Here is a 24,182-nt window from a genome sequence, read left to right as displayed (position 1 = left end):
TATGATCAACAATTGTTTCCTGAGTCCAGTACACAGGAAAATGCTCAATGAATTTACCCTTGTTTACAGAATAAATAAAGCATGAAAGAATAGAAACGAGTAAACAGGCAGAGGTAATTTACCAGGACTTGGATTGACTGTAAAACAGTAACGAAAAAGAGAAGTAATATAATTTCACTTTTAGATTTCCTATCATTCTATTTTTGTTGTGACACACTGACACAATTTTAGATATTCTAGTATCAACTTTTAACTGTGTAAGAAGACCCTGAGTTCCTCCCCAGATATTATTTCAAGAATGCTGGAACCTTTGTAGAACCTCTGACATTAAGGGAGACAGCTGCGTGGCTTTATTTTATGAAATGACAAGCCGGATTCAACCCCACAAGGCTGTGCAGACAAAGTCACAAAAACTTAGCCAATCAGCAGCCAACTGTATAAACAATGGTTAAAATATACCACGGTAAAACTATAACCGCGGTATATACCTTGGTTAGGTAACCACTGATTATTTTCTCTTGTATAAACCAGTTTAACCGCGCGGTAACCTAACCAAGTAAAATATCAATTTAACCGCGGTAAATTTTCCAATAATGCACTGCGCGCATAACCGGCCTTCCATATAGTTCCCTGAACAAGGCACTTTTATGATGTCATCAGTATAATGATGTCATCAATACACGTGTGTACAGTACATATTGTGTTTTACCAATGTCAAGGTTATTAAACAGTGTAAACAGCTGCATTAACCAGAGAGAATCTGTGCATTTAATTAAAATATGGATTTTAAAAGTATCTTCGGAGTAATGTGTGTTTATAGTGACAGTAGGACTGTAAAAGGAAATGCTTCATGAAATGTCTGCAAACGTGTTTTGCTGAATGTGGATTATCAAGTAAGATGTTTGCTTCTTTATTTCACATACTGAATCAATGTGTATGTAATGTACTGTAGAGCTAGTGCGCAATGGTGCTATACAGTACCGTTGTTAAATGCATGTCTTTGTGGTCGCAGTTCGCCTCGACATTGATACTGTGTTGATGTTTTCTACTAACAAATGCGGCCTCAATGCGGATAAACGGACGAAAATATTTTAACATGGGTCTCGTCAATACAACCGATTAGTGAATAACAGACGGGAGCCCTATAACAGCATAAAACCCACTCATGATTCGTCGTCGGATTAAATCTGTTGCCGTAGTGTCAGAGCTTGGTTCCGTTGCGTCCGTCGTTCCAAAGTCGGTCCAAGAAGTCCAACAAGTCTGTCTGTGTTGTCAGCTAACACCTGAATACCTTTTGCGTAATTTTTCATCCGCCAAGTCTGTCAAATTTTGTCTGTAAATACGTCAAATTGTACGGCGGCCATGTTTGAGTGGTTACTTTGTGGTTACTAAGCTCCCGTAGGTGGGTTAAAATTAACTGTGGTTATATTGTGGTTACCACGAATGACATTATTTATACAATCGCTTACCACGATGTTACCACGTTGGTTACTGGCACTTAGTGGTTACCGCGCGGTTAAATGTTTTATACAATTGGCTGCTGGAGGTCTCCTTTAGTATTTTACACCATGTAGATTAGAACTGATAGGTATACCAACAAGAGGGTCATGATGACCTTATATCGCTCACCGGTTAAACTTGGCCTTTGAATCATCAAGATAAACATTCTGACCAAGTTTCATGAAGATAGTGTCATAAATAAGGCCTCTACAGTGTGAACAAGCTTTTCCTTTGATTTGAGTGGTGACCTAGTTTTTGACCCCACATGACCCAGTTTTGAACTTGGCCTGGGAATCATCAAGAAAAACATTCTTACCAAGTTTCATAAAGATAGGGTCATAAATATGGCCCATAGAGTGTTAACAAGCTTTTCCTTTAATTTGAGCAGGTGACCTAGTTTTGACCCCACATGACCCAGTTTCAAACTTGGCCTAGGAATCATCAAGATAAACATTCTGACAAAGTTTCATGAAGATAGGGTCATAAATGTGGCCTCAAGAGTGTTAACAAGCTTTTCCTTTGATTTGACCGGATGACCTAGTTTTTGACCCCATATGACCCAGTTTCAAACTTGGCCTAGGAATCATCAAGATAAACATTCTGACAAAGTGTCATGAAGATAGGGTCATAAATGTGGCATCTACAGTATTAACAAGCTTTTCCTTTAAATTTTACCGGATGATATAGTTTTTGACTCCACATGACCCTGTTTCGAACTTGGCCTACAGATCATCAAGATAAACATTCTGTGCAAATTTGTATCAAATCAAAGCATAAATGAAACCTCTATATGGCTGAAAGGGACCAAATAGAAAATTTTGCCCCATTCAGGGGCAGTAACTCTAGAACCCATGATGGAATCTAGCCAGTTTTCGAAAGGAACCGAGATCTTATTTTGACTTAAGTTGTGTGTAAGTGTGGTTAAAATCAAATGTAAAATGTCACTTCTATTGTGTTCACAAGGTAAAAATTAACAAATTTTGGCTCTTTTAGGGGTCAATCAGGGGTCGTAACTCCGGAACCTATTACTGGATCTGATGGATTCATCATGGAATCCAAGATGTATTGTTGCATAAGTTAGTTTGCAAGTCTGCATCAAATCAAACCATAAATGAAGTCTCTATATTGCTGCAAAAGCCAAAATAGCAAATTCTGGCCCTTTAAGGGGCCATAACTCTGGAACCCATGATTGGGTCTGGGTAGGAACCGAGATGTTATGCCAATACAAATTGCGTGCAAGTTTGATTAAAATTGATTGCAAAATGTGGTCTCTATCGTGTTCACAAGAAATTGTGAACAGACGACGGAAGGACGATGGACGACGGACGAAATGCGATCACAAAAGCTCACCCTGTCACTGCGTGACAGGTGAGCTAACAAATAGAATAGCACTTTATAAAACATATCTTAATAGTAGAAATGACACATAAATCTACAGTCCAGCTTTATTCGTTTAAAGTTATAGGCTCAAAACTCAACACTGTTCTGGCATATTGTTGGTAAACATTATAATTATGTAATTGCATTTATGTAATGAAGTCAACAGTAAATTTGATTTTGCAATGGAGATTCGATTTGCACTTTCTGTTGTTTGAGCAAATATTACCCAATTCTTCCCTTAATTACCAATGGCACAGGGTGTAAAATGTTTGCTCTGCTGAAATGTACAAACTGACTGCCAATAATAGAGATTCGACTTACATCTTTTGTTGTTCGGACAAAAAGGCGTCATTTATACTCCAATGGTTGTGTATCAAGGTACAGTTTGATAGTTCCAGCCATCCATTTTTGAACAATTCAAGGCAGAACAATAAGTATTATAAAAGGATTTTGCCAGGACTAGATGCTGACTTCAAATGAAGGCAAGTGTTCCAGGGATCCAGTCAAGGGAACGAAGTTGACTGTATTTTATTTCTGCAAAACGTTAGAACTTTTCATTCATTATGATCCCAGGCAGTTATTTATAAATTCCATGTAAGTATTCCTCTTTAAGATAAGCAACAAATTGTGAACAGTTATATCAGAACATACCAGGAATTGGAGCGAGCATCAGCAGGATCTAACTCGAGGAAATTTCTCTGACTCATCCAATCATCACTCAGGAATTTCGACCTGCAGTGGAAATGTCATGTTGTAAGATTAAATTGTTTTTTCATGAATTTCAATGCAGAAATCTATCGTAATTTCAAATTTAAGTTCATGTCGCAATTTTTCATTCATAAATTTTCAACTTGTTAATCAGTAAAATAAAGAAGGAAGTCAAATCTTGTATATTCTGCAAATAACAAGCCCATAGCTAAGAAAACATTTCGACATCAAATATGGTGTCAAATTGTTGCATATGACATCCAGTTCATGACAACTCAGATGGATAAAGTTAAGCATAATTTTCGTCACTATTCTTCAATGAGTATGCAAGAATGTAAATAAACAATGTCTGCTTGAGGTTCATCATCTGATTTACAGCAGTTCATCATTCAGATGCTTGGATATTCAGCCATACCACTTAATGCTCTTGTTTTTTAATTTCTTCTCATCCGAAAACTGAACAGTGGTTAATCAGGCAAATAAAATATGCAAAGGAAATAATTTAAGAAACCTTTAATACAATTTGTATGGCAAGAAAACTACACTTTAAAATTTTGAATTCACCACCAAGAAATATGCCAAGGTAAACCCAAATAGTATACACATAAGTTTGGGGTAAATGAGCTTAACATGATGTACCAAAACAATCAAGATTACTGTAGATACCCATGTATAATGCAGTTTTTTTTTTACCCCCAGGACTGTGCTCAAATCAGGGGTGCTTATATACACATGTATAGGCCTTTCTATACCCACGGAAATTTTTATACTTTGATTTTCCACCATTTTGGGTAAGGGAAACAACTCTTATAAGATCTATCTATTAAACCAAATTTGTTCAGAAGAACACCTACATGTAGTTTCTGACAGAATCAGCGAATACGACAACACATCTTTGACCTTCTTTCAATCCAAAATCTTTCATAGCTTGTAGAGCACAGTACATTGTGGCACCACTACTTCCACCTAAAAAATAGGATTGTCCATTGTGATTTATGTGTACAGTATCCTTGTACCAATGTCAAAAAAGTATTTCTGTTTTACTGGCTTTAATGTCCAGTAAACAAGATTCAGCTTTAATAATTGATCCCAGGTGCCCACTGAGAATCTATGCTTTAGACATATATTTGCACCTGGGTACAGCAATCAAAGTTTCAACACCTACGGTAGTTAGAAAGTTTCTTCATATGAAAGAATATTAGCTCTGGTGAGTCTCTGAACTATAGTGGAATATTTTCTATAAGTTTATCATTAATTTGTCTCTGGCTTATAAGGAAATCTGATATACAAAATGGTGAATGTTGTTGGATGGATGGGCAGCATCATACGTTTTCTGCTCAACAACTTTAATTTGGCACATATACTGAAGTCAACTTTAAGACTATGGGAACAGTGGCATGAAGCTAGGAAATTTCAATTTCAAACAAAGCCACAGCCAGGAAGTGTCTCGCCCAAGGGCAATTTTCAAAGCCATAAAAAAAATCTTAAAAAATGCTAATTTCTTCAAGGTCAATGTCAATAGGGGGCCCAGGGCTCACCAAGGGGTGTAATATGAGTTTTTGAACCATCCTACAAGGTTTCAAAGCAATACATGTATATGTAACTGTTTTTGAGAAATTGTCATTTTTGTGAATTTTCAAAGGCATCAAAATCTAAAAAATGCTAATTTCTTCAAGGTCAAGGTCACTAGGAGGTCAGGACTCACCATGGGGGGTGTAAAATTAGTTTCTAAAACATCCTACACGGTTTAAAAGAAATATATGGAAACGTTTTGAGTTATTCCCATTTGTTAATGCCGTCACTGCCGCCAAAATTTGGGTTGCTTAGTCTCGCTTCCACTAAAAGTGGGCGAGACAAAAATTTAATGACTTTTCCAGTATTCTGACAAATACATGACATGCTTTATAATCAAGAAATCGATTTTTTCAGCCAGACAACCCCTGAAAACCCTAATAGCGAATAGTTGATTTTCATGGTAAATACAGTTTATATAAATGAAACCATTAATTTTTTTTCGGGGACTAATTCCCATCGATTTCATGTTTGAATCAGTCTACAAAATTAAATTCCAATTAACAAACATATTCCCTATTAATTATATCTTTAAATGAAATTTACAAATTCATATCCCCATGAAGCAGCCATTTATGACAAAGATACAACATTTAAAGTTCACAAGATGTAATTGATTTTAGAAACATACCATAACACACCATAACAGTGTAAACGCATGTTTGACCTAGTGATTTACTGGAAAAAAATATTCTGACCAATTATCATTAAAACTGGAGCAAATAATCTTGAGTTTAAATAAGCATTTTCTTTGATTTGACCTAGTGACCTAGTTTTTGACCCCAGATGACCCATATTCGAACCTATATTGAACTTGACCTAGATTTTATCAAGGCTATCATTCTGACCAAATTTCATGAAGATCAATTGAAAAATACAGCCTCTATTACATACACAAGGTTTTTCTTTGATTTGCCTAGTGACCTAGTTTTTGAACCCAAACTACCATATTCGAACTTGACCTAGATTTCATCAAGGCAACCATTCTGACCAAATTTTTTATGAAAATCCAGTGTAAAATGCAGTCCCTATTGCATACACAAGGTTTTTTCTTGATTTGAACTAGTGACCTAGTTTTTGACCCCAGATGACCCATTTTCGAACTCGGCCTAGATTTTGTCAAGGCAATCATTCTGACCAAATTCCATGAAGATCAATTGAAAAATACAGCCCCTATCGTATACACAAGTTTTTTCTTTAATTTAACCTAGTGACCTAGTTTTTGACCCCAGATGACCCATTTTTGAACTCGGCCTAGATTTCATCAAGGTAATCATTCTGACCAAAATTCATGAAGACTAATTGAAAAAAACAGCCCCTATCGTATACACAAGGTTTTTCTTTGATTTGGCCTAGTGACCTAGTTTTTGACCCCAGATGACCCATTTTCAAACTCGACCTAGATTTTATCAAGGTTATAATTCTGACCAAAATTCATGAAGACTTATTGAAAAATACAGCCTCTATCGCATACACAAGGTTTTTCTTTGATCTGACCAAGTGACCTAGTTTTTGACCCCAGATGACCCATTTTCGAACTTGTCCTAGATTTCATCAAGGTAATCATTCTGACCAAATTTCATAAAGATCAGTTGAAAAATACAGCCTCTATCGCATACACAAGCTAAATGTTGACAGACAGACGCCAGACAGCGAGCGATCACAAAAACTCACCTGAGCATTGCTCAGGTGAGCTAAAAACACACACAGACTATAACTGATATTCAAAAAATTACACAGTATTACTTACCACATAGAAGACCTTCCTCTCGTATAAGACGTCTACACATCTGGAAGGAGGGACGATCAGTGCTCTTGTACCATTTATCAACAAACTGAAATTTCAAACACCAGTATCTTTAACAAGAGCTGTCACAGGAGACAGCGTGATTGACTATTTTGACGCTGGATAGTGAAATTGGGTACATCCGAGGAAGCTGGAGCTGTCACTGGAGTGTTTAATGACTCAAATATTGATGAAGATATTGGACAACAGCTTAAGTCTCAAAAAATTAAATCAGTATAAAAGGAACATAATTCATGGAAAACTTCTGCAAAAGTAATGCACCATGTGTCATATCATGCGGCTAATAATTCGGAACAACTATTTTAAGTTTAAATCAAATCTATTTAGTAATACTGGAGATACAGCAGAAGTGCATCGCAACTTGAACCATAAATTCTATTAGAAAAAAGAGGGCATAACTCAGAACGTACTGGTGCCGGCATTATCAAACTTGTGTTGTATGATGTGAGTGATGATGTGGAACGTTCCATTTTAAGTTTGATTGAATCCATTTAGAAACGGCTGAGATATAAAAAAACATCAAAATTAAACTAAGTAAAAAGGGGATATAACTCATACAACATTTGTGCCAGAGTGACTGACCTTGTGCCATATGATGAGGATGATGATCTGGAAAAACTAATTTAAGTTTTAATCAAATTCATTAAATAATGACAAAGATATAGTGAAAGTGCACCACAATTAACCTGAAATTCTAAGTAAAAAGGGGGCATAATTCATGAAATATTGGTGGAACAGTTATAGCCCTTGTATCATATGATGTGGATGATGATGTAGTACAACTACTCTAAATTTGAATAAAATCCATTTGGTAGTAACAAGAGATAAAGTGAAAGTACATCAAAACTTTAACCTGAAATTTTAAGTACAAAAGGGGGATAACTCATAAAATACAGGTGTCACAGTTATGGCCCTTGTGTCAAATGATGTAGGTGGTGATGATGAACAATTATTTTAAGTATGAATCAAATCCCTAGTGAAATAACAGAGATATAGTGAAAATGCATCAAAATTAACATAAAATTCTAAGTAAAAAGGGGGCATAATTCATGAAAAATTGGTGCCAGAGTTATGGACCTTGTGTCATATGATATGGGTGATGATGTGGAACAACTATTTTAAGTTTGAATAAAATCCATTTTGTAATAACTGAGATAAAGTGAAAGTGCACCAAAACTTTAACCTGATTCTAAGTAAAAAGGGGGGATAATTCATGAAATATTGGTGCCAGAGTTATGATCCTTGTGCCATATGATGTGGGTGATGATGAGGAACAACTATTTTAAGTTTGAAGCAAATCCATCAAGTAATAACAAAGATAAAGAGAAAGTGCATCAAAACTTTAACCAAAGTGCGGACGCGGAAGGACGCCGACGCCGGGTCAAGTATGATAGCTCTACATACTTCATATAGTCGAGCTAAAAATGTGTAGTAAATGAAACAAACTTTTGGACAGCAGTTACAAATATATTTCAAGATCGATGCAATTAAAGCAAGGTTGACACACATCTGTCTATTTTGTAACCTGAAGAAGTTCTTTCTAATAGAAATTACAAAGTTACTGGTTTCCCAGTAGTTTCCGGACCCAAGTAGTTTTCCGGACCTTTTACATTTCATGCTGTATAGACTTTACACTGTCGTAAAGTATCTGGGTAACAATATCATATCATCTAGACCTTTGTTGCCTTTACATAGCAGCGAAAACCTAGCATTACCGAACTTATTTATTATTTGAAAATCCCGGTTGTTTTAACTTACTTCGATGTAATGTTTACACAAGAGATTGTCAACTGTAGGGGAATTCCAGTTACAGTGCGCATGAACAACACAATGAAAGCTAGAAAAAATCGACCTATTCACTATACTACGGCATCAAATTATTGATTAAAAATAGGAACCAAAATAGACAGGGATTTACCTACGATACCGTCTTTCAATCAAATGTTTGGCAGCAGTGCCCATGCCCAAGTGGTAAGGGTGTTAGACTACCAGTTTTGAGACCGTCTTGTTCTTTTTTTAAAATAAAGCAGTTTATAATTACAGCGCAACTACCCGCGTAATCTATCAGGTATTATGGTTAACAGCAAAATGTCTGTGTCCGATTACCTGCGTCAGTTGAATTTGAAGGAGGCAATTCATCTCTTGGGAACATCCTGGAGTGATGTCACTAAAAAGACGATCATCGGGTGTTGGAGGAAGGGATTAGGTCCAGCATTTGAGAAGGATCGAGAGGACAGCGAGGATTTCGACGGATTCAGTGGGGAGGATTTAAGGATTTCGGAGCGAAGGGCCATGGACAACGCTATGTTTTGCGAGGAGGATCTGCAGAGTGCCAGGCAGGTTTTTGGACAGGACCTCGACGACGAAACCTTGCAGAATTGGATCACAGTGGACGACGATGGACCAACGTATCAGCGACTGACAGATGAAGAAATCATTGAGAGTGCAAGGAACGAACCAGCCATCACCGAGGAAGAAGATGAGGAGGACAAGTCAATCGTGTATGAACCCCCTCCCGCAATTTCTGAAGTGTTGCGGTCTTTGGATACTGTGATGCGCTGGATTGAAACATCAGAGCGTGGCACAGTATCCAAGGTCACACAAGTCAGAAATCTCTTGCATGATGCCAGAGCCAATGCAAGAGAGAAGGCGGTGCAGCGAAGACTGACAGATTTCTTCACCAGAGACCACAGGAATGACGACTAGACTGCTGCAAACAACAGTGAATTAACATCTTATTCATCGATTTCCTTTATTTTTTCAAAATTAAATTTTTAAAGTCTGTCCGCGTGTTTTAGTTATATAAAACCCTATTGCAATTGCATTGCATATGTAATTTTCACAAACGCGCACTCCTCACACAGCGTTATATGTTTACTTTCGGGTTACACAATTCCAACTTTCTTTTAGAACCACGACAAAATGAGAAGCTGACACAGCGTTATAATTCTTTTAATGTATTTTTCAGTAGCATTTAAGGTAAATAAATGTCCCGTTTATACATTCTTAATTTCTCATGTAACATAAAACAGCGTTCAAAATACGTCTAATACATTACCGGTGGGTGGGGTATTGCATATACCGTATATACAACCAACCCGCGTTATAAATTTAACCCCACTAGATCCGCGGGTCTCAGACCTTGGACCCCGACGACAGCGTTATAACGGGGTCCCAGTGTATATTAAAAGTTCTTAATTTCTTTTTTGTAATATTACCAGTCCACTAAATACGTCCCGTCATTTTAGCGTGACGTTGCAAACGTCTTTCAAACGTAATTAAACGTAACTGTAATGAGCGTATTATAAATCTAGTATTTGTTAAATTCTTGAAATACACTTTTAAAATCGTCATCACACCATAGAATTATGTTTTAATTTTTAATATATATAACGAAATCGGAAATGTTTGCTTTTACAGAAAGGTTACAACTGTTAAAATGAAAGGTCCGGAAAACTACTCAGACTAACTGAATCCTAAAAGCTTGCCATGACCACTTGGTGCTAAGGTTAGCTAAAAAAATTACTTTGTCTTGTAGTGAGTGTTAACCTGACCCATAAAAAGTCATTAAACTAAGGCACGAAGATATTTACTGTTTTATCCAGCACAGTTGGTATGAAGTCATATCCTGTTCCTTCCACTTCATATCCTGTTACAGATGTCTTGTTGAGCTCACTTGGTTCGGCCAGGATTGAGCCTTCTGGGTCCACTCCTATGATCTGGAATCAAACAATGAATATTATAATGTGAAGTACCTGTATGGTTTCTACTTATAAATCCTTACCCGCTAAATTTCTATAATGAACTTGTCCATCTTTCAATCTGGACAGTACCATTTACTGTTAAAAGGATGTGCAGGCTGATCATGATCTACACTGGTCGCAAAGGCAGAATCAATCGTGTCCATCATGGTAAGGGTTAACTAATAAACTAATTATATGGTTTAGCAGTCATATTTTTTAATCTATTCTTTCGCAATAATAATTTGCATCAATCTTTCCAAAGTCAATGCTTATGAATAATTTTCAGAGTCCCTTGTTTTGAACTTTCATCAGTCATTTCTGGGTCCTGATAATGAGTGAGAATTCTACAAATACAAACTAAAACCCAATGGAGAGCATTCAAACCCAATGCTGATCAACTTGATCATCTAACCACTATCTGAAAACTTAACCTGTAGTGGTGAGAACTTATTCTATTTGCACTGCAAAAAACGTTCTGTTTTACTTAGATGTCAATTTGACTGTGAAATTTTTTATTGTGTGGAAACCACTCAGAGATATCAAATACAATCCTGTATCAGCAAGATCAATCTGCACTAATTTATAAGAGTTCTTTAGACATTTGGCCTCACATTCTTGTGTATAATGCTTTTTGTACTCTAATTTGAAATCTGATAAAAAAAAAGTTCACTTCATACGAAAGATGATGGCCTCTCAATACAACAGCTGTAGGTCAGACCTAAGTGACGTACAAAATATTTAATTTGTATTCATTTTAACTGAAATAATTTAGTACAAACTCAAATGTTGGTTTAATTCAGAGAAAGATAAGGTCAAATAGTGGATACTTTAAGAACGGCCTACCTTGCAATTTGGACATCTTTCCTTAAATTTACGAGCAATGCCAGTCAAAGTTCCACCGGTTCCTGCCCCAAGCACAATCATATCAACTTTATCTGCAACAAAATACTATCTATGCAGCATAGTATGGCATACATAGAAACTTTTTAGTAAGGGAAGATTGTTAAAATTACAAATGATTTAAATACATTTTATTTTCCTTTTAACATTTCAGGAGACAATAAACATTTGTCTATCTGACAACACATTAAAATGATTTTCAAATTTTAGATGACAGCTAGGACATGAAGTGCCTTGAACAGACCGGAAGACTAATGAACAAACTACTGTACAGACAGACAGTGCATTTGCTATATGCCTCACTTTACCGGTGTAACAGCCCAGTTTTTCCCCCAGTCAGTTCTTTCCCCGGGGAAAAAACTGACTAGTCAATTCTTTCCCCCGGGGAAAAAACTGACTAGTCAGTTTCTTCCCCCCCCCCCCCCCCTAGTCAGTTTCTTCCCCCCTTGGAATAAGTTTTCTGCTAGGGAAAGAAACTGACTAGTTAGTCAGATTTTTCCCCAGGGAAAATACTGACTAGTCAGTTCTTTCCCCCTAGTCAAGTTTTCCCTTCAAGTACTGGATTCTTTCGGTATTGTTATTTGGGATACAAGTGTCTATTCATTTTCCATTTAAATTTCAGATGAAACAGGTATTGTTTTTCATTTGAATAAACCTATATGTTTCTTTTTTTGTAACTTTAATCAATGTTTTTTTGCCAAATCAAATTTTTAAACTTCTGTTTGATTGCCATTACTATTTAATATCTGTCAGTTGCGGGGAAGAAATTGACTGGTCAGTTCTTTCCCCCTTGCATATACTTGACCTATCAGGTGGGGGAAAAAATTGACCAGTCAGTTCTTTCCCCCCAAGCCAGTACTTGACCTGTCAGGTGGGGGAAGAATTTGGCCGGTCAGTTCTTTCCCCCCTAGCCAGTACTGGACCCGTCGGTAGGGGAGAAAAAATTGACCTGTCAGTTCTTTCCCTCCTAGCATACTTGACCTGTCAGGTGGGGGAAGAAATTGACTAGTCAGTTCTTTCCCCCCTAGCATATACTTGACCTATCAGGTGGGGGAAAAAATTGACCGGTCAGTTCTTTCCCCCCTAGCCAGTACTTGACCTTTCGGGTGGGGAGAAGAAATTGACCGGTCAGTTCTTTCCCTCCTAGCATATACTTGACCTATCAGGTTGGGGAAGAAATTGACTAGTCAGTTCTTTCCCCCCAGCATATATTTCATCTATCAGGGGGGGAGGGGAAGAAATTGACCAGTCAGTTCTTTCCCCCCTAGCATATAGGTGGGGGAAGAAATTGACTAGTCAGTTCTTTCCCCCCTTGCATATACTTGACCTATCAGGTGGGGGAAGAAATTGACTGGTCAGTTCTTCCCCCCACTAGCCAGTACTTGACCTGTCGGGTGGGGGAAGAAATTGACTAGTCAGTTCTTTCCCCCCTTGCATATACTTGACCTATCAGGTGGGGGAAAAATTGACCGGTCAGTTCTTTCCCCTCTAGCATTATACTTGAACTATCAGGTGGGGGAAGAAATTGACCAGTCAGTTCTTTCCCCCCAAGCCAGTACTTGACCTGTCAGGTGGGGGAAGAAATTGGCTAGTCAGTTCTTTCCCCCCAGTCAGTACTTGACCTGTTGAATGGGGAGAAGAAATTGACCAGTCAGTTGATTCCCCCTAGCATATACTTGACCTATCATGTGGGGGAAGAAATTGACTGGTCAGTTCTTTCCCCCCTAGCATATACTTCACCTGTCAGGAGGGGGAAGAAATTGACTAGTCAGTTCTTTCCCCCCTAGCCAGTACTTGACCTGTCAGGTAGGGGAAGAAATTGACTAGTCAGTTTTTCCCCCCTTTATATAGATAGTACCTGTGGTGTGGGGAGAAGAAACTGACTGGTCAGTTCTTTCCCCCCAAGCCAGTACTTGACTTGTCAGGTGGGGGAAGAAATTGACCAGTCAGTTCTTTCCCCCCTAGCCAGTACTTGACCTGTCGGGTGGGGAGAGGCACATTGTCCAGTCGGTTCTTTCCCCCCAAGCCAGTACTTGACCTGTCAGGTAGGGGAAGAAATTGGCCGGTCAGTTCTTTCCCCCCTAGCCAGTACTTGACCTGTCGGTAGGGGAGAAAAAATTGACCGGTCAGTTCTTTCCCTCCTAGTATATACTTGACCTGACAGTTGGGAGAAGAAATTGACTAGTCAGTTCTTTCCCCCCTAGCATATACTTGACCTATCAGGTGGGGGAAAAAATTGACCGGTCAGTTCTTTCTCCCCTAGCCAGTACTTGACCTTTTGGGTGGGGAGAAGAAATTGACCGGTCAGTTCTTTCCCTCCTACCATATACTTAACCTATCAGGTGGGGGAAGAAACTGACCAGTCAGTTCTTTCCCCCCAGCATATATTTCACCTATCAGGTGGAGGAAGATATTGACCAGTCAGTTCTTTCCCCCCTAGCATATAGGTGGGGGAAGAAATTGACTAGTCAGTTCTTTCCCCCCTTGCATATACTTGACCTATCATGTGGGGGAAGAAATTGTCCAGTCAGTTCTTTCCCCGCTAGCCAGTACTTGACCTTTTGGGTGGGGAGAAGAAATTGACCGGTCAGTATTTTCCCTCCTAGCATATACTTAACCTATCAGGTGCGGGAAAAAACTGACCAGTCAGTTCTTTCCCCCCAGCATATATTTCACCTATCAGGTGGAGGAAGATATTGACCAGTCAGTTCTTTCCCCTCTAGCATATAGGTGGGGGAAGAAATTGACTAGTCAGTTCTTTCCCCCCTTGCATATACTTGACCTATCATGTGGGGGAAGAAATTGACCAGTCAGTTCTTTCCCCCCTAGCCACCAGTACTTGACCTGTCGGGTGGGGAGGAGAAATTGACTGGTCAGTTCTTTCCCCCCTAGCATTATACTTGAACTGTCAGGTGGGGGAAGAAATTGACCAGTCAGTTCTTTCCCCCCAAGCCAGTACTTGACCTGTCAGGTGGGGGAAGAAACTGACTAGTCAGTTCTTTCCCCCCTAGCATATACTTGACCTATCAGGTGGGGGAAAAAATTGACCGGTCAGTTCTTTCTCCCCTACTATTATACTTGAATTGTCAGGTTGGGGAAGAAATTGACTAGTCAGTTCTTCCCCCACCCCTTGCATAAATTTGACCTATCAGGTGGGGGAAGAAATTTACCAGTCAGTTCTTTCCCCCCTAGCCAGTACTTGACCTGTCGGGTGGGGAGAAGAAATTGACCAGTCGGTTCTTTCCCCCCTAGCATATATTTGACCTATCACGTGGGGGAAGAAATTGACCGATCAGTTCTTTCCCCCCTAGCCAGAACTTGACCTGTCGGGTGGGGAAATGAAATTGACTAGTCAGTTCTTTCCCCCCAGCATATATTTCATCTATAAGGGGGGGAGGGGAAGAAATTAACCAGTCAGTTCTTTCCCCCCTAGCATATAGGTGGGGGAAGAAATTGACTAGTCAGTTCTTTCCCCCCTTGCATATACTTGACCTATCAGGTGGGGGAAGAAATTGACTGGTCAGTTCTTCCCCCCCCTAGCCAGTACTTGACCTGTCGGGTGGGGGAAGAAACTGACTGGTCAGTTCTTTCCCCCACCTAACAGAGCAAGTACTGGCTTAGGAGGGGAAAGAACTGACCAGTCAATTTCTTCCCCCACCTGACAGGTCAAGTACTGGCTAGGGGGAAAGAACTGACTAGTCAATTTCTTCCCCCACCTGACAGGTCAAGTACTGGCTAGGGGGGAAAGAACTGACTGGTCAAATTCATTTCCCCACCTGACAGGTCAAGTACTGGATAGGGGGGAAAGAACTGACTGGTCAATTTCTTCTCCCCACCCAACAGGTCAAGAACTAGCTAGGGGGGAAAGAACTGACCGGTCAATTTCTTCCCCCACCTGACAAAGCAAGTACTGGCTAGGGGGGAAAGAACTGACCGGTCAATTTCTTCCCCCACCTGACAGGTCAAGTACTGGCTAGGGGGAAAAGAACTGACTGGTTAATTTCTCCCCCCACCCCCGACAGGTCAAGTACTTGCTGGGGGGGAAAGAACTGACCAGTCAATTTCTTCTTCCACCTAACAGAAGCAAGTACTGGCTAGTGGGGAAAGAACTGACCGGTCAATTTCTTCTCCCCACCCGACAGGTCAAGTACTGGGTAGGGGGGAAAGAACTGACCAGACATTTTCTTCACCCACCTAACAGAGCAAATACTGGCTAGAAGGAGAAGAAACGGTCAGTTCTTTCTAGCAAGTACTGGCTAGAGGGGAAAGAACTGACCAGTAAATTTCTTCCCCCACCTGACAGGTCAAGTATATGATAGGGGGAAAGAACCGACTGGTCAATTTCTTCCCACTTAACAGAGCAAGTACTGGCTAGGGGGGAAAGAACTGACCGGTCAATTTCTTCCCCCACATGACAAAGCAAGTACTGGCTAGGGGGGATAGAACTGACTGGTCAATTTCATTTCCCCACCCGACAGGTCAAGTACTGGCTGGGGGGAAAGAACTGACCAGTCAGTTTCTTCCCCCACCTAACAGAGCAAGTACAGGCTAGGGGGAAAAGAACTTACTGGTCAATTTACTTCCCCCACCTTACTGGTCAAGTACTGGCTACGTGGGAAAAGAACTGACCAGCAGTAATTTTTTTACCTTAGAAGAAATTAAAACAGGAAAAAGGCAAATTAAAAATACAACAGAAATTAAAATAAGTTCATTTAAAAACATTTCTTTAATTTACACAAGATATGAAACATACATGTATTTCTTATTTTATATGCAATTTAAATGAAAACCGACTATCGGAAATGAAAAAAACAGGCTAGTAAAGAATAACCAGTTCCAATTCACTAACAGGGGAAATAACTGACTAGCCAGGAAAATTGATGAGGGGGGAAAGAATTGACTAGTTAGTTTTTTCCCCCCATAAGAATGATCAAGAGTAACCAGTTGCGATTGGGGGGGAAAAAATTGACTAGGGGGGGAAAGAACTGACCAGTCAGTTTCTTCCCCGGGGAAAAAACTGACTAGTCAATTCTTTCCCCCGGGGAAGAAACTAACTAGTCAGTTTTTTCCCCGAGGAAAAAACTGACTGGGGAAAAAACTGACCGTTACACCGGCATTAGAACCAATCATGTATTGGAAAATCTGTCTTCCTTGTAGATGAGCTAACAATTGTTTAGGTTTGGTCAATAACACGATTTATCGCCCTGGGAAAAGTGATATCAAACTCTAGCTACAAAAACCTTGGATGATATTACAGGTTGATAAATTCTCATGTCTACCTCACTAAAAGGTAATATTTCTACTCAAACCTCCAGTTTAATAAAAAGTTTATCAATGCAAGACCAAAAGTGTTACCATCACAAGCCTGTAGAATCTCTTCCGCTGTGCCATCATAATGAGCTAGGGGGTTACTGGCATTACGATACTGATCTAAGATGTGTGAGTTAGGTAATTCCTCCATCAGTCGCTTGGCAACACTGATGTGTGATTCTGGTGAGTCAAATGCAGCACTCGTTGGAGTTCGAACAATTTCGGCACCAAGAGCTCTCAGCACATCAACCTGTACACAAACAATCAACTTCAACTGTCATATATCAAACCTCAAACTATCAGAAAAACTCATCGAATTTTCTGCTCATTTACTAACAAAAGAAAAAAACATCAGATTATATCTGTCAACATGATATGACCAAAAGGGGATTTTTTACACATGATAATTAACAAAATCTAGCAAAATTATGTTCTGGACATAGACTTTAGTGTGATAAATTTTCTATGACGTCTTCACTTTGATTATGACAATTCCATTCAAGTTTTCTTAAACATACATCTATACAAGAGGGTCATGATGACCCTATATCGCTCACCTGTTAAACTTGGCCTTGAAATCATCAAGATAAACATTCTGACCAAGTTTCATGAAGACAGGGTCATAAACGTGGCCACTACAGTGTTAAGCTTTTTCTTTGATTTGAGTGGTGACCTAGTTTTTAACCCCACATAACCTAGTTTCATATTTGGCAAAGGAATCATCAAGATAAACATTCTTACCAAGTTTCATGAAGATAGGATCAAAGATATGGCCTCTAGAGTGTTAACAAGCATTTCCTTTGATTTTAGGGGGTGACCTAGTTTTTGATCCCACATGACCCAGTTTCGACCTTGGCCTAGAAATCATCAAGATGAACATTATGCCAAAGCTTCATGAAGATAGGGTCATAAATGTGGCCTCAAGAGTGTTAACAAGCTTTTCCTTTCATTTAACTGGGTGACCTAGTTTTTGACCCAATATAACCCAGTTTTCAACTTGGCATAGGAATCATCAAGATAAGCATTCTGACCAAGTTTCATGAAGACAGGGTCATAAATGTGGCCTCTATGGTGTTAGCAAGCTTTTCCTTTGATTTGACCTGATGACCTAGCATTTGATCCCATATGACCCAGTTTCCAATTTGTCCTAGAGATCATCAAGATAAACATTCTGTGCAAGTTTGTATCAAATCAAAGGATAATGGCTGAAAGGGCCAATACAGAAAATTTTGCCCATTTCAGGGGCAGTAACTCTAGAACCCATGATGGAATCTAGCCGGTTTTCAAAAGGAACTGAGATTTTATTGTGACGTTGTGTGTAAGTGTGGTTAAAATCGACTATAAAATGTCACTTCTATCATGTTCACAAGGTAAAATTAACAAATTTTGGCTCTTTCAGGGGTCAATCAGGGGCCGTAACTCTGAAACCTGATGATTAAATCTGCTGGATTCATCATTGAATCCAAGATCTATTGTTGTTAAAGATATTTTGCAAGTCTGTATCAAATCAAACTATAAACAAAGTCACTATATGGCTGCAAAAGCAAAAATAGCAAATTTTGGCCCTGTAAGGGGCCATAACTCTTGAACCTGTGACGGGATCTGGCCAGTTTTCGAAAGGAACCGAGATATTACGCCAATACAAGTTGTGTGCAAGTTTGATTAAAATCAATTGCAAAATGTGGTCTCTATCGTGTTCACAAGAAATTGTGGACGGACGAAGGGCGATCAAAAGCTCACCTTGTCACTACGTGACAGGTGAGCTAAAAAGCAATTTGCAATTGGAATTAACAAAATGCAATATGGATGTTCTCAACTAAATATGTCTTTTTTTCTACAGACTGGATATATTTCTTGACAGTTATATTTTACAGTCTGATAAACAATGGCTATATTCGTATTCACTTCAAAGCATTCTTTGGAATGTTGTTTAATATGAGCCGTGCCATGAGAAAACCAACATAGTGGGTTTGCGACCAGCATGGATCCAGACCAGCCTGCGCATCCGCGCAGTCTGGTCAGGCTCCATGCTGTTCGCTTTTAAAGCCTACTCCATGGAATTGAAGAAACTGTTAGCGAACAGCATGGATCCTGACCAGACTGCGCGGACGCGCAGGCTGGTCTGGATCCTTGCTGGTCGCAAACCCACTATGTTGGTTTTCTCATGGCACGGCTCATATGAAGGACAATTTGGAACTCATGAGTCTCTAAGGTAAAATTGGGAAAATAAAGACACCAGGACTATTTTCCAATTAACCCATAGCCTGCCGGCGGCAAGTGATTCTGCCTTTTGCGACCAGTGCAGACCAAGATCAGCCTGCACATCCGTGCAGTCTGATCATGGTCTGCACTGTTCGCCATTTAGTCAGTATCTTTCTGGTAAGCGCCCCTTTTAACATACTGTCCAAATCAAAAGATGGACAAGTTCATTATAGAAATTTAGCAGGGTAAGGGTTAACAGTAATGCAAAATTACTGATCATTTAAACCAACCTTCTCCATGCTCATTTTTTCTGGCATGACAATAATACATCTGTAACCTTTCACTGCAGCAGCTAGGGCCATACCAATGCCTAAAATACAGGTAAATCAGGTTAATTCAAAATGCACCTACTGTGTGTGCTAAAATGTTACTTAAAAAGCATTTGTCTTCTTTGAAATTCTATGCATGCATGTTAGTATCAAATAAAGAATAAGCACTCAAGGTAGTGAACCTTTATGACAATCTGATAATTTCTGTTCGTTAACATACTCTACTGGTTAGGAACCTTTTCCCATGCAATATCCGCTTTATTTCGTTGTTATTCATGTAATTGTTTTATCTAGAACATTTAGATATTTGTTCTTCATGTCTACAACAAACCACTATTTTATAAGGCTGTATAATGTTTGGGTTTTTGATGATAACTCACCTGCGTTTACAGAACAACTTTCTGTCTTAACGGGGCATGAAGATAGCATTGCGCATGCGCAGTAGTTCACACGTGCCGAGGTATCAAGTGTGGAAGAAATAATCAAACTACATAATGATTGTGTGCTGATAACTTGTTCTACTTTTAATTTCACGCTAAATGTTACGTAAGATGCAGGGCTGTCGATTTTTGCACTAATTTTATTCTATTTCTATTGGAATTATCAAGGATTCGTGTTAGATGAAATTCGAGTTTTTTTATAGCCAACCTCAGTTTGCTTTCATAGCTGCTATTGAATGTCGGGTTATGTTTCAAGTGCAATTTTGAAGAGATGAATGATTAAGAAATGTGTAGAAATAGTTTAATTACTTATTTTGATATCAAATTAACAACAAAACACCGTCAAAATATTTGTCCGGAAACTGGTTTACCTGACGGGAAAAATACCTTATTTTAGTAACCCCATTTGAGGCCCCACGGAACCCATATTTTACGTCACAACGCGATGCTGATTATAACATCGGACGCGGAAGGAGCTGAAGTTCGTGCAGTGTGGACTTCATTTATGTCAAATATTTTTTTTTAAGAATTAATGGAGCCGAAATATGAAAATGTGTCCGGAAAATGGTTCCAAACAAGTATGTATGTGATTTCTGCATTTTCTGGTTTTATTAAAAAGTAATTTTCTGTTATGGCCGAAAGATGCCGAAATCGCTTACCAGTACTGCCGACTGTCATTAATAAAGTTAGAAAGTGATAATGAAATGCTTCCACATTTTGAGTTGAATCAGAGTGCTCTTTTACCAATATGATAAAAATAAAAACATTACATAAAGACCATACTAGTTGCTTCCTTGCTTGGCACTCAGCATTAAGAGGGTAGTGCTAGGACTGGTCAGCCCGGTGTCAGAATAATGTGACTGGGTGGAGTATCATGTCATGTGTCTACAGCGTGATATCCCAGTGAGGCAGCACTATAAAGTTGGCCATTGTGCTCACTGCTACAAGTAGACACCATCGTTTATATGACTGAAAAATTTAACCCGAACACACGCACATACATAAAGACCGAAGGTACCTTTTCAAGCATTATTTCAGCCTAGGTAAAACCACCAGCCTTCTGTAAGTTAGTGCATGATTTCCTCATATGAAAGAGCTCTATATACCAAAAGCAGTGACAGGTATGTGATCTGAAGTCAGCAATAGGCCACAAAAGACCCTGTATTTGCATCAGAGATTTTTTTAAAAGAAATGGAATGACATCATGAGCTACTCCACTTTGACTACACACCAGTATTTCCTGAAGTCGGCTCAATCAGAACATCGCCAGGTTTGAGCACTCCTGCCTTTTCTGCATCTTCCACCATTCGCATTCCAATACGGTCCTTTACACTGCCCCCGGCATTGAAAAACTCACATTTAGCCACTGTAAAAAGACAAATTATGTACTTTTATTAATAATAATTATACTAGTATATATTTTACATACATACATGAATACTTTAAGCTTAAGGTAGTGGACCCGTAGTGACAGTGGCAAATTAAGTATTTTCCATTTGCGATTTCTGCATTCTACAGTTTTGCTGAAAGTCACGTATGCATTGACCTACTTTTTCCTCTGAAGAATGGCAAATTGCCTTTCAAACGAATGCCAAATTGCCTAAGGAGAATACGTTATCCCTTGGAAATAGCCGAGTACCATTACAGGTTTACTACCTGAAAGAAATCGATTCAAAACTTTATTCCTGCTGAGGTATTTTGGTCACTTTTAGTAAAAGGTTCTGAAGCCAATTCTTAGAATAATCATTTAAGTATGAAACAGTTCTATAATTTGTACTTTACTTTATTGTTCCTATGATTTTACTATTTTACTATTAACTAATACTCTGAATAATTTAACCTGGAAAACAACATTGCCAAACTGTCTGAATATATATGCCAATCGCAGAAAATTACTTCTGACTTTTAAAATTCTGCCTTTATTGAGCATATTAGTTGTCAATGGTCCATTGTGACCATTGAATAAGAACAGCTTACATTATTAAGTAACTTAAGGGCTATAACTAAGAAGATCCCACTAGTTATTGAATATGGCAGAGATATTGTGTCCATAAATATTGTGACCATTGACTAAGAATGGCTTACATTATTCAGTAATTTAAAGACTATAACTAAGAAGATCCAGCTAGTTATCGAAAATGGACGTGATATTATGCCTGTAAACATTGCGACCAAGTTTGGTGAACATTGGATACGAACTGCTAAAGTTAGAGAGTGGACAACTGTTGTGGATGCTGCCAAGTGCATATAAAAATGTAAATGGCAATTGCACACATAAATCATTTCTTTCCAAGCTGACCATTTTAACCAATACAAGGCAGTCTGAAAGACAGCTAAATCCCCCGCAAATGTTATGGCTAGTGAAAGGGTAAACCTTTGACCTTGAGCTGTGACCTTGACCTTGAACTGACATGGCTGACTCATGAGTTCTGCACATCATCTTGATGAGGTGATCATTTGACCCAAGTTTCATGAAAATGCTTCAAGGGGTTTAGGAGATATGGAGCAGACACGAAAGTGTTACGGATAGACGGAGACCATTCCTATAACTCCCCACCACTAGCGGCGGGGGATTAAAAATTACTAGAAAACCTGTTTAATGAATATACTATTTTATGGATCATTGTTAAGTATGATAAGTATTCATTTAATCAAGAGTCAAGCTGCAGGACATTATCCATAACAAATTCAATTATCAATAAAATACAATTTACTAGAGCATTATAACTTAATAGGAGAGTGCCATGATGACCCTAGATTGCTCACCAGAGTCTCACAGATTGCATGAACAATTTTGGTAGAGGGTTGTGCATGGCAAACATCTGTGAAATTATTCTGAAACTTGGTTAGCATTATCTGACAAGAAGACTTTAAAAGTTACTACTGTACATACGTGTATGAAAAAGTGACTACCACCTTTTGACAAACTAGAACCATTTGAACAAACTTGGTATAGGGTCACTGAAGGATTATGTAAACAATTTTAAACTAGATTAGAGACAAACATTATGAATATGTTTTATGTAACTGTCAGGAAGATCATTAACAAAATTGTTCAATAATTTGACTCAGTGACCAAGTTTTTTACCAAAGCTACGTTATCAACGGACATTCTGACCAAATCTCATGAAGATGAGGCGGAAAATGTGGCCTCTGGAGTGTTAACATGGTCTTTCGTTACCTAGTTTTTGACCCAAATAATCCAGTTTCAATCTTAACAAACATTTCATAGAGACAAACATTCTGACAAGGTTTTGTGAAAATGAAATAGAAAATGTGGCCTTCAGAGGGTTATTATACAGTTTTTTTGTGGTTTAACCTTGTAATCTAGTTTTTGACCTCAGTTTTGACCTCCCACTTGACCTGTATTAGATAGAAACAAACATTCTGACAGTCAAGCAGAAAAATGTGGTGTTCAAATCATTAATGAATTTTCTATAATTTGACAAAGTGACCTAGTTTTGGACCTCAGGTAACCCATTTTTGAACTTTATATAGGTTTCATAGAAACAAACATTCTGATCAAATATGAAATGAGACCTCTATCATATTAACAAGGTTTTTCAATAATTTGACCTAATGACCTAGTTTCTGACCCCTCATGTAATCCAGTTTTAAAACTGAACTTCATTTCATAGAGAAAAACAATCTGACCAAGTTTCATGAATATCAAGTAGAAAATATGTCCTCCAGAGTGTTAATAGGGTTTTCTTACTATCTAACCTAGTGACCTAGCTTTTGACCAAAGCTGACACAGTAATGAACATGACCTAGGCTTTACTGAGGGTATCACTCTGACAAATTTCTATTAAGATTAGGCCAAAATTGTGACCTAAAGAGTGTTAGCAGTCAAACTGCAGACTAACACCACAGGTAACCTGTGGCTGGACGACTGGCCATTGTGATTTAACCGATATTTGTCTTATTGAAATTGTTTGTAACCATATAACACAAAATTTTCGACTGAACTGCTTTTTAAAAATATTCCTAATTTACCAATGATTATACAAAAAAAGACTTTTACATATAGAGAAAACAAAATGCAGTTTTTAAAGTAAAAGTTTCATGTTTTTTTTTATGTTGAACATATTTTACAGAACACATATTTTACATAATCTAGGAAACTGACAAAAATAAGAGCTGTCACTATTGGTGACAAATGCCCCCAAAGCATGCCCAAGAATGCTACAGTTGTCTGTGAAAAAAAAAACAACATACATCATTTCATGACCTTGACCTTGACCCAAGAGACCTGGGTCATAAGCGTGACACACCTTCTCAACATGGGTTA

The 24,182-nt window shown here is 38.5% G+C and overlaps 1 protein-coding gene across 3 annotated transcripts in view; it reads right to left on the bottom strand.

Annotated features, from left to right (window-relative positions):
- The window catches only part of LOC123561618 (cystathionine beta-synthase-like), a 52,245-nt gene that overhangs the window by 10,231 nt on the left and 17,832 nt on the right, over positions 1 to 24,182 (bottom strand). For 2 of the 3 annotated variants that reach the window (XM_053553045.1, XM_053553046.1), the window contains exons 4-12: positions 21,123 to 21,257; positions 19,413 to 19,492; positions 16,966 to 17,170; positions 11,554 to 11,645; positions 10,561 to 10,686; positions 6,911 to 6,995; positions 4,443 to 4,554; positions 3,532 to 3,612; positions 123 to 137 (exon numbers count right to left, since the gene is read on the bottom strand). In XM_053553045.1, the coding sequence (XP_053409020.1) occupies positions 123 to 137; positions 3,532 to 3,612; positions 4,443 to 4,554; positions 6,911 to 6,995; positions 10,561 to 10,686; positions 11,554 to 11,645; positions 16,966 to 17,170; positions 19,413 to 19,492; positions 21,123 to 21,257 (931 nt within the window). The remainder of the gene's footprint in view (positions 1 to 122; positions 138 to 3,531; positions 3,613 to 4,442; positions 4,555 to 6,910; positions 6,996 to 10,560; positions 10,687 to 11,553; positions 11,646 to 16,965; positions 17,171 to 19,412; positions 19,493 to 21,122; positions 21,258 to 24,182) is intronic. The other variant, XM_053553047.1, reaches the window with a different exon arrangement.

This window comes from Mercenaria mercenaria, chromosome 10 (genome assembly GCF_021730395.1).
Source record: "Mercenaria mercenaria strain notata chromosome 10, MADL_Memer_1, whole genome shotgun sequence".
NCBI classification, from domain to species: domain Eukaryota; kingdom Metazoa; phylum Mollusca; class Bivalvia; order Venerida; family Veneridae; genus Mercenaria; species Mercenaria mercenaria.
This window is presented reverse-complemented; position numbering and strand designations above follow the sequence as displayed.